This window comes from Colobus angolensis, unplaced genomic scaffold (assembly GCF_000951035.1).
Source record: "Colobus angolensis palliatus isolate OR3802 unplaced genomic scaffold, Cang.pa_1.0 Scaffold46, whole genome shotgun sequence".
Classification (NCBI taxonomy): Eukaryota; Metazoa; Chordata; class Mammalia; order Primates; family Cercopithecidae; genus Colobus; species Colobus angolensis.
The window spans coordinates 95,641-106,078 of record NW_012118043.1 but is presented as its reverse complement, the minus strand read 5'-3'; the positions used below and the strand labels follow the sequence as shown (position 1 = coordinate 106,078).

General features: G+C 34.1%; 1 protein-coding gene across 1 annotated transcript in view; it reads right to left on the bottom strand.

Moving 5' to 3' along the window:
• PLSCR5 (phospholipid scramblase family, member 5) overlaps positions 1-4,361 on the bottom strand; it is a 28,737-nt gene extending 24,376 nt beyond the window's left edge. Inside the window, exon 1 of the mRNA XM_011958056.1 lies at positions 4,328-4,361. Within this exon, the coding sequence (XP_011813446.1) occupies positions 4,328-4,340 (13 nt within the window). The 5' untranslated portion in view covers positions 4,341-4,361. The remainder of the gene's footprint in view (positions 1-4,327) is intronic.
• Between the last annotated feature and the right edge of the window lie 6,077 nt (positions 4,362-10,438).

Here is a 10,438-nt window from a genome sequence, read left to right as displayed (position 1 = left end):
ACCCAATATTACAAAATATAAAAGATATCAGAACCAAATAATTATATAAAGTTTGACTAAAATTCTTAGAGAAGATACCTGTTTTCTAAATTATTTATATATATATATTTATATAAGTCTATATATAACCAATAATAGTTTGAAGCTATGTATCCTTTTGTAGCTCACCCAATATTACAAAATATAAAAGATATCAGAACCAAATAATTATATAAAGTTTGACTAAAATTCTTAGAGAAGATACCTGTTTTCTAAATTATTGCCAGATAAATATGTTACAATTTAATCGTCTTTTATTTTGAAATTTGGGGGTTTATTATTTACTTTGCATTGCTCTGTGTAATTTTATGTATAACCTCTAATAAGGTAGTATATGCAAAGACCTTTTTGTTTAAAAATATAAATGATAGCTATTCTATGATTTTTTTCTTCTCACATAACTACCATTTGGATATCTGTCTCATTAGATACCATTTTTTTCAAAGAATATCAGTGTTTTTACTTCTCATGTTTAGTAATCAATAAAGTGTTAGAGCTTTCACAAGTGCATTCAGTTAGTTTATCCACATTATGCTGTTTTAGATTGGGTATAGATGTGAAGCAAGGTTTGTGACAGGTATTTTCAAATATAAGAAGGGTCATTACGAAGACAAGCAACTCAGATTGTCCTAAAGACATATAAAAGAGAAAGGCAAGGAAATTGCTTCTGCATTGACAACAAGTAGGAAATTTATAACAGCTACACAAAGATTTGAATAAGTATTCTCATTACTCACATACCAAAATTGAAGTGGAATCTATAAAATTAGCAGCAAATTGCAATGTTCACACTTCAGCAATGACTCTCAGATTCATGAAGGTTTGTATGTGTGTGTGGGGGAGGGGTGGGGAAGAAATATCTTTATCTTTTAAATCTGTGAAAAATAAATTCTAAAAATGAATTTGGGTTTCCTTTGGTGGTAGTAAATTTCTCATCATTAAGAAAACTCAAGCATATTCTGAATTCATTCATTCATTCATTTATTCATGAATAAATTCATTCATTTATTTATTTAACCTTAAGGTTATTAGAATAAACTGAGTTTATTATTATTAGTGTAGGGCCATTCGGTTTGTACTGGTCTGTGATATATAGAATGTAGACATGCTTTATGGTTAGGGTCAAATGGAATAACTTGTCAAATGGCCCCACTAAAATACAGCCTCCTACTGATAATACTATAGCAGTTTGGTTTCCACAAGGAGCTCCATGCTGAACTTCTCATACATCTGGGGCAGATACAAACAATATAGGCTTTAGACCTCCCCTTGCTCTTGAGAATGTCTCCTCAATGGGATCCTAAGAAGTAAACCCAGAGAAAGACTATGTAACACTATGTCAGATTTGGGAGAAGAGCTAATGGCCATTAATATAGCAATAATGACTCAAATATATTAAAAGGTAATAAACAATAAACATTTTTTCTTTAGCATTAGTGCAAAATGTACCTTTATCACTTTCAGAAAAACATAGAGGCAAAATTATGATCTAGGGAAAACTAGCTCACAATGATAAAATCCAGAATAGTGGTCCATCTTGGGAAAAGGAGGATGCATGGCTATTGGCTAGAAAGAGAACTTTATAGAATCTAGAAATATCTGTATCTTGATCTTGGTGGTGGTCATGAGTGTGTCCTTATTTTAAAAATCATGGAGCCTAGGTTTTGTGCTCTTTATGTCCTTCACTGCACATGTTATCTCTCAATTAAAAACCATGGGTAGGGATCAATTTCTAACAATAGCTGGTATAAGATTATTATTTTCTCTCTCACTGTAAACTTAATTGTTAAAGGGACGCACACATTACCCCAATTTTATCTTGTAAATTGTGTTTGCTATAACAAAATGCAGTAGGTTATGGAGGGTTTGGCAAGTCGCTCTACATTCCCACCCAGGCCTGGAGGGCCTTAGACTTCACAGCAGGTCCAGAGGCATTAATGCACTTGAGGCTCAGAGGTTATTATGTCCAAAGTCTTTGTTTAGGAGTAGAGTATGGGTGAGTCTCTGCCTGAGACTGTTGAGAGACATCAGTATTCTGAGCTCACCTGCTGCTGCTTCTGGGATTTTAGTTCACATTGAAGCAACCTTTGGAGACAGCTCTTGCTCAGTTCAGATCACCCTGTTTGAGAGCAACTTGCTCTTAAATTGTGTTAATTTCTACCGAGTCAGGGGGTTCCAGATCACATAAATGTCTCTTCAGTTCTAATGGTACCCGGCATTTAGACTGTCTTTTGGTTTAGTAGTGCTAATTGATCTGCCTATGAAATGTGTGAAATGTACAATTAGTCTGCGTTCGCTGGGAAAATGGGAATTGCCAATATAGTTACTGGGCAAGAAAACATTATGTTATAAATTACGTCTTTATATACAGTTTAAGAAAACTATCCACAAAAGTATTTTACTTAGATAATGGTGATAATTTGACTTGTCCTCTTAAACCAGGTATCTAATTCACAAGAAAGCTTCGTTGTCACTTATATTCTCCTAGGTAGTATGAAGTCTCTAATAGGTGTTTTATCCACTCCATGTATTAAAGATTTTGAGCCGGTTGCAGAAGGAGGGTCAGTTTTCCACCTGAAGTTTTGCTTCTGAGTTTAGACTTGGGTCTTTATCATTATGGGACATCACTGCTTCCTGGTAGATTAATCATATTTTGACATAATATTACTTTCCAGTCACAAGTTTCTTCAAAGACTCAGACCACCAGATGAAGAAGGAACTCCTTTGAATTTCTTACTGGCTTTGAATTTCTATCTACTCTTTTAAAAATGTATAACTAGCTTATAAATATTTTATACACTCTGCAACTCTTTACCTTGCAGGCTACAGTATTGCTGTAACTCTTATTTTATAAAGTGACAAAGTATTTTGGACTAAATGTTAGTGTCAGTCTTAAATGAAAGGAAATATTTGTCAATGTTTTTCGTTTGTCTTCAGACAGAAAAAATGATGAGACATATATCAAATTCACGATTTTGCGATTTCACATCTATATTTTACAATTTGTGTGAGCTTTCCCAGTGATTCTGAGGGACCGAGGGACTGGTCTACATTAAAGATTGATAAAAATGGAAAGATTATCTCATTTGTTTCATATTAAACTGTGTCCAAAAGTACGTTTTGATAAAGGAGGAAAGTAAGCATATGTATTTGTTTGAATGGGTCACTAATTTAGGATACCACAAACTGATGGGCCCTATTATCCTATTTGTAACTAATTTTAAAGGTTTTCATCAATTATACTAATCATAATTCTTCATGCTAAAACTTTTAATTATAGCTTAGGCTTTAATGGTTCATTCTGACAATGAAAGGAGAACACATTATAATTTTATTTTTTATACAGTTTCACAAGTGTTTTTAGTGAGATTGCAGCTTACTTTAAAAACAACTACATCTCTTGTCTTTTGAGAATTTCTTTAAAGTAAGATAACAGTTATGATATTTTTGCAGTTTTAGGAATTTGAGAAAAAACTCATCAGTCCTACTCCCAAAAGTCTGCTAAGTGATCTGCATGCTTAAAGTAGATATTTTCTGTTTGTTTTCTATCTTTAATTTACCGTAAGGAAATTTCAAGATATTTTTGCTTTATAATTCAGAAATACTTATTTCTAGCCAATCAAATTTTAGAATCAATAATAACACCTGTCAGATTCTTTATAATAAATGGTTATATCACATAATTTGAATAACAAATGGAAAATTAAAACTTAGAGAGTGTTACTGGATTGTTTGTAACTCAAAGGATAAATGGGATGGATTATGTGATAGATATCCCATTCCCCTTTATGTCCTATTTCACATTGCCTGCTTGTATCAAAACATCTCATGTATCCCATAGGTATATACACCTACTATGTACCCACATAAATTTTTAAAATTTTAATTTTTAAAAAATTATCAAATTACACTTTAACACTTTCTGACTTATGTGTGAAAAGTTTTCTTCAAATCCTTTTAAACTTAAAATATCACCCTGTCCTTGTGTTTAGCATTAAAGGTTCCCATTCTAAACTTTGCCATGCAGCTTTTCTTATTAATTCACTATGTTTGTATTAATGAAAACTAAAACATCGTTTACATCTGAACTTTTACAGTCTGTCAGATAGAGTGTTTTTCAATTTAACTCAACATGCTCCTGGGAGTTAGGATTTTAAAATCACAATATTCAAAAGTGACAAATGACAGCTTTTAAGATACCAATCTAACTGGTTGTAACACATCCACAATTGTTTATTTTTAGTCATAATATATGAAAAAATTATTAGTTGGTCATATTTACTCTTACCTTTAGAGGCCATGAAGATGTCTGAGTCACTTCTTCAAAGGCTGCCAGGTTGGAAAACAAAGGCTTTTCTTGTTGCAGCAAGGAGAGAAAACGCAGCATGCATAAAACTTCAGAAAGTGTTTGTCTACCTCTTGTCGGCTTACATATAACAGAGGAAGGGAGTCTCTTGCTGTTTCTAGACTTCCGGATTTTATCAGTTTGGACAACAGAGTGAGATGAAACTGTCACAAAAGTAAACACTGTTCAGAAGCCATCATATAACTTTGGTGGCTGAAGGAATAATTTAAAAATAATAAAAATCAGAAAGGAAAGCACACAACAACTCATTTTAAGTGTCTTTTTTTTTTTTTTTGTTTACCAAGTTGTTTTTATATTTCTTAGGATATACACGTTTGCATTCAGTCTTATATCAGAAATATCCTGTATTTCTTAATTTCTAGAAGTCTCCATTCCAGATTCTGTGATAAAACCTCCTATCGTGTAAATTTTTGACAGTCCTAAATACAATTCTTTACACGTTGAAAATGTTTGAACATTATTATTCTTATTTTTCTTTTGGCTTTATCTCCATCCCTTCAACTCAAAACAAACAAGAAGAGGATATATTCCCTACAATTATAAAAATACATCTTTATTTTCATTTTCAATTGAATTTGATTAATCAGAGGCATTGGATATACAAACCTTCAATAACCCTGCAAAACGAATCAAAACTTAGATGATATTTAACTGCATTGAATTCTAAGGAAAGAAAACAAATGCTGTAACCTTGACTAGACAGCTCGTATTTCTAAATGCAGCTGCCCAGGTGACCATGCAGATTTTGCTCACCAAGTCAATTGCCCTAGATGGTATGATTCAACAAAGGTTGAACATGCAGGGTATATTGCGTTATCAGCAATAGTGTCTATTTCTAAAAATAGTTAAGAGACTTCAGAGATTTAAAATGGGTGTTGTGAGACTTCAGAAGGTATACCTGGTGATGAAAAATTATAAAGTCAATCTCACAGTTTGCAGACTGCTAAAAGTTTGAATTTTCCTTATTTGACAAAGAGGAGTGGTTTTGTTGTTGTTGTTGTTTTCTTAGTGTTTGGAGTTGAAAAAAGCTACCATTATTTAAGTTGCCGTTTGGCAGAAAAGATGTGTAAATATGATTAGTATTTTTAAATTAAACTGTGTGTTTCCTAAGTTTTTTTAATGTTTGTCATGAGCATTTGGAAAAACGTTAATGCAAAAAATTAAGTTATTAACACTATCAAATAAGATGTTTTGAAATGTGGTCATAATTCACCAGTTAACTTTGACTGCTCTACACAGCAAAAATTTTGGAATAAAGATAAAAAATCTAAGTGATTTAAACATATTTGTGAACTCTCCAAGGACAACCATATGATGACATAGGCATATGACTGACTGATGGGATCTTTTAATATTTAATCTGCAGTGTAGGCTTTTCAGATCATCGAACCTGGTAATGCTACTGGTGAGGTATAGTCAAAGCCTCTTTCTTCCCTTATGCACTCTCCCTGTCTTGCCAAAGACAATACCAATAGTGTATTTTTTTCTTTTTAAAGGCTCAGTGTTTGCCAACCTGAGATCTCCCTTCCTTCATTCCTCTCTTTTTCTCAACTTTTCTCAAGGAGAGGCTCACAAACTCTGTTTAATAGGACTCTCACATGTTTCAAGTGTTCTAACGCTGCGTGTTCACACAGCTGAGAAATACTGCTCCACAAGCTGGCCTATCTCCTGTTGCTATTGCTGCTGCCATTCAACTTCACCTTCATAGTACTCAGTGCTCTTCTCCAAACACCTGTTGCCTTCCCAGAAGAACCAGGGCAACCATTTTTTACTCAAGATGGTCACACCATCCTTTTGGCTCTGTGCCATGAAGCCCTTGACCTTTTCAAGAAGCATCAGTTTCACTTTGCCACCAGCCTGTGGTTTTTCTGGCCCCCTCACTTGATGGCAACCCAAGATGGCATGTCTAACAGACAGTACGCAAGGCTTGAGATCACATCGAGGGCATTGCTGTAAGAAACAGGAAACTTGAACATGAATGTCAGAAACCATAGGGTCAATGGGCTTTGCCTCTTCCCAGGAAACTCCCTGTTGGTCATCGCTGTCTCCTGAGCCACTGGTCTGCTGCTCTGCTGTATGGGCTTGCTCATTTACTCAGGATGATCTGCCTTTCTGGTCCTGTCCCTCCTGAAACAAGAGGAGCCTCTGATATCCCCCCTTCTCTTCAGTTTCAGCCAAAAGGAAATGGAAACAAACTTCACCATAATTCTTACACAATTACCTTCTGCCCATAGACTATTTTCAGGACATATCACAGCTGTTTCTAAAGAGCTGTCCATTCAGTATTCCAGTGATGTTCATAACTTTACTCTTTATTTAGTGTTTAGTATTTGACTTACATTTTAATGTCTCAAAGATGCATCAAAATGCTTTCTCTCAGCACAAGGTGAGAGAAATGTCAATTAAATCTATATAGTGACAGAAAAGAAATGTTGTCTGTTATGAATCAAAACAAAGACTAATATTCTCTAGAATGGAAAATGGAGTAAGATATAATCTTACAGGTCTGGGGCAAAACCAAGGACAGGGATGAACTGGCTTTAGAAATATTTTACTGGACTTATAGTTATTATGCCTCTGGCTTTATTATAAAGTGTATATATCTTAAAAATTATATACATATATACATATACAAACATATACATATATATGCAAATATATGGAGTGAGAGATAATTTTTTTTTGAGTTATATAAATATTATTTTAGGTATAATTCTAAAAAAATTTTATTCACTTAAGATTTTATCTTTTAAAAATTCATGTTAATACATAAAATTACATTTATTTTAAACCACTGCATGTTATTTCATTTTATAAATATAATGAACATAATTTTTGGCCATTGCCTTTTTAATGGACATTTAAATTGTTTCCATTATGTAAAACAATTATTCTTATGCAAATTTGTAGCAGTCTGTTGAAGGCATATATTCAGAAATAAAATTTCTGGTTTACGGGGTAGGAAGAGCTTCATTTTTACCAGATAGCACTGAATTGTTCTTAAAGTACTTGTGCCAGTTTACATTCCTAACATTAGTGGATAAGAGTTCCTACTGCCACGTGTCAGTTCCAAATACTGGTTTGGTCAGTGTAGTAGAGGATTAAGTAAGGGTCTTTCATTTATGAGAAGGCAGCATTCAGAGGTCTTGATTACATTATAATCTGGGTAACATAAACACTTTGTGTTTTTTTAGTCTTTTCTTATACTGCATCATATAAGAATAATAGCACATGTTGTGAATAATTTATTATAAAAGTGACTGTAGAGATGGGGAATGGTGTGTAAATTAACTATACTTCAGTGATAAATAGCTCCTTTTATTCAGTGATGCTACTGGCATGATCTGCTAAAATATGAATCCACATAAGAATTCAACCAGGTAGCACCTAAGGCATGCATTTCTGTGCTTAAGTCTTATCATTCCTGTATTTATAATTTTCTGTAGTAAAATTCATTGTGGAGCAAGACAGTGTATGTGTAAATAAAAACTAATAGAAATAAAACAAATATGGGAGTAAATACTATAAACAGTTTTTCCAGAGTCATGTGATTTATAACTACCATATTAAATATGAAACACCAGTTTCTTAACGTAAATTGGATGTTTCTGTTCTGGGAACGTGCTTTTCTATTAGCCAGTTATTCGCCCGTTGTAAACCTCCTATCAATGTGTATTTTTTAGTATCTGATTTAAACCTGCCCTTTTTATTCAGTGCCTCATTCATTTATTCATTCAGCAAACATTTACTAACTTTTTACCATGTACATGACATTGTGGAGCATACTGATGTTTAATGATGTGAACTCCACTCTGGGGAATATGTACTCTAGTGAAGTATCATAATACAAAGATGCAATATTGCAATTTTTTTTATTTTTTTTAATTGTAAGTTAGTTACTACCTCCAGAAAATAAAATGATATAACTCATCCTCCCTAAAAAGCAAATGAAATTAGAATGAGTAATGTATCATTCAAATGAGAAATTCATTGTTTCATACATATGTGTCAGATTTTTCCTTAATCTGTTACTTTAAAACAGGAAAGTAATAAGTATTAAGATATTCTTTCTTACATAATGAGGATAATAAACTGTATTACCCTTCTTAGCTTCTGATAAGAGATAATTTTTTAATTCCCTCTTTTTCTGCCTACCTAAAATTATATTGACCCAATATCCATTCTTTAGAATGAAAGGAAAAGAATCCTGGATACATGGTAGAATCTGTCTGAAACTAAGGAAAAGATAATTCTGGAGCAGATATATCTAGGTCTCCATGCACCAAGGTAACATGGAAAAAACTTTTCATCTGGAGTCCTGTGCACAGACAAAACATGGGACAAATTATATTTCATTATCAGTAGATTATGAAGTCCAAGGCAGAAGCAAAGGTTTCGTCTATAGAAGTTCTTTTTAAATGTTCAGCCTTATACATTTTCTTGGAGCAAGACTAGTGCCTTTGTCTTCTGGCATTTGCATGATTTGTTACCCACAATATGAACTTTTAATAGTTCATGATGATACTTTCCTCTAAAGAGACTAGAAAGAAGAGCAAATATTCTGAGAGGTTCTTGCATGTAAACATTCTAGACTATGTTACAAGACAACGAGATGGAAATTGCAAGCAGAAAACTGCCCTCTACAGAGTCGTGAAATAGCAGCGACTATTTATCCAGATATTCTTCAGAGTATACGTTTATGTATGTGTCTGAGAGAGAGAGATGAAGAGAGGGAGGAAGGAGAGAAGAGAAGAATTTGGAGCTACTAGGTAGATGAAGGGAAGAATTAAGAAGACATTAACAATTTTCAGAGACCCCAATTCTTTCCACCAAGAATTGCTTTACTGTTTTTAAAATCTCTTTATTTCTACCATTATTTAAATTATATTTACCTTTGCCTTCGTTCTTGTGTTTTGCTCAATGTCTTCCCAACATCTGTCTGCATCTGTCACATCTGTCTGCATCTGTCTGCATCTTCAGATATCACCAAAATACTGCAATGTGCCCTTTGGTAGCTGCAGCCGACAGCCCAGCAGTGCTCTGCATACAGCTGCCTTCATTGACAGCAGCCATATCATGCACAGCCAGTGGAGCTGCAATTCAGTGCCAGCAAGTGTGTATAAATTGTTTCTGCAGCACATTTTCTTTGCATTTCCAGCAATGAAAATAAGTTTCTCTGAGGTTGGATCCCCCAAGAGCAAAGTTTTCAAGAAATTGAGATAATTATTGTATTAAATATACATTAAATATATAGGCAAAACACATTAGAGTTAATTTATGCTTAATAGTTCATGTTTAGTGTTTACTTCTGGTGCTATTTATAGGCTAAATCACTGAGAAAATGTTACTGCATTTGAAGGCATGCTTTGCTAAGCAGTGGCTAACAGTGTGGGATGTGCCCTATATACCATGTAGAATCTTGCTTCCCTGAAGGAAAGGTTAAAGTCTGGTGGAAAAAGGTCTGTTTGTGCTGTTTGTGAATTTTTTTTTCCTTGTTGTTGCCTAATGGAGAGAGGCTGCTAATGCAGGTCCTGGCTCATTATCTGCTTTCCTGAAATGTTCATTGAAAGAATGATGGAATAGATGTCACTCTAAGCATTATTTCTGGCTTGAGTCTTCCTCCTTAACAATTTTGATACAAGAATATATATATATTGAGACAGGGTCTCACTCTGTCACCTAGGCTTGAGTGCAGTGGCGTGATCAAAGCTCACTGCAGCCTCAACTTCCTGGGCACAAGTAACTCTCCCACCTCAGCCTTCTGAGTAGCTGGAACTGCAAGTGCACACCACCACTCCCAGCTAATTTTTTTTTTTAAGAGATGGGGTTTTGCTATGTTTCTCAGGCTGGTCTGAAACTCTTGGGTTCAAGTAATCCTCCAGCCTCAGCCTCCCAATGTGCTAGGATTACAACATGAGTCACCATGCCTGGACCTTGAACTTTGAAAAATAGATAGAAACTGTGGTCTGGCTCCTGACTTCAAATTATAGTCATAAATAAATAAATATATATATACACACACACACACACACA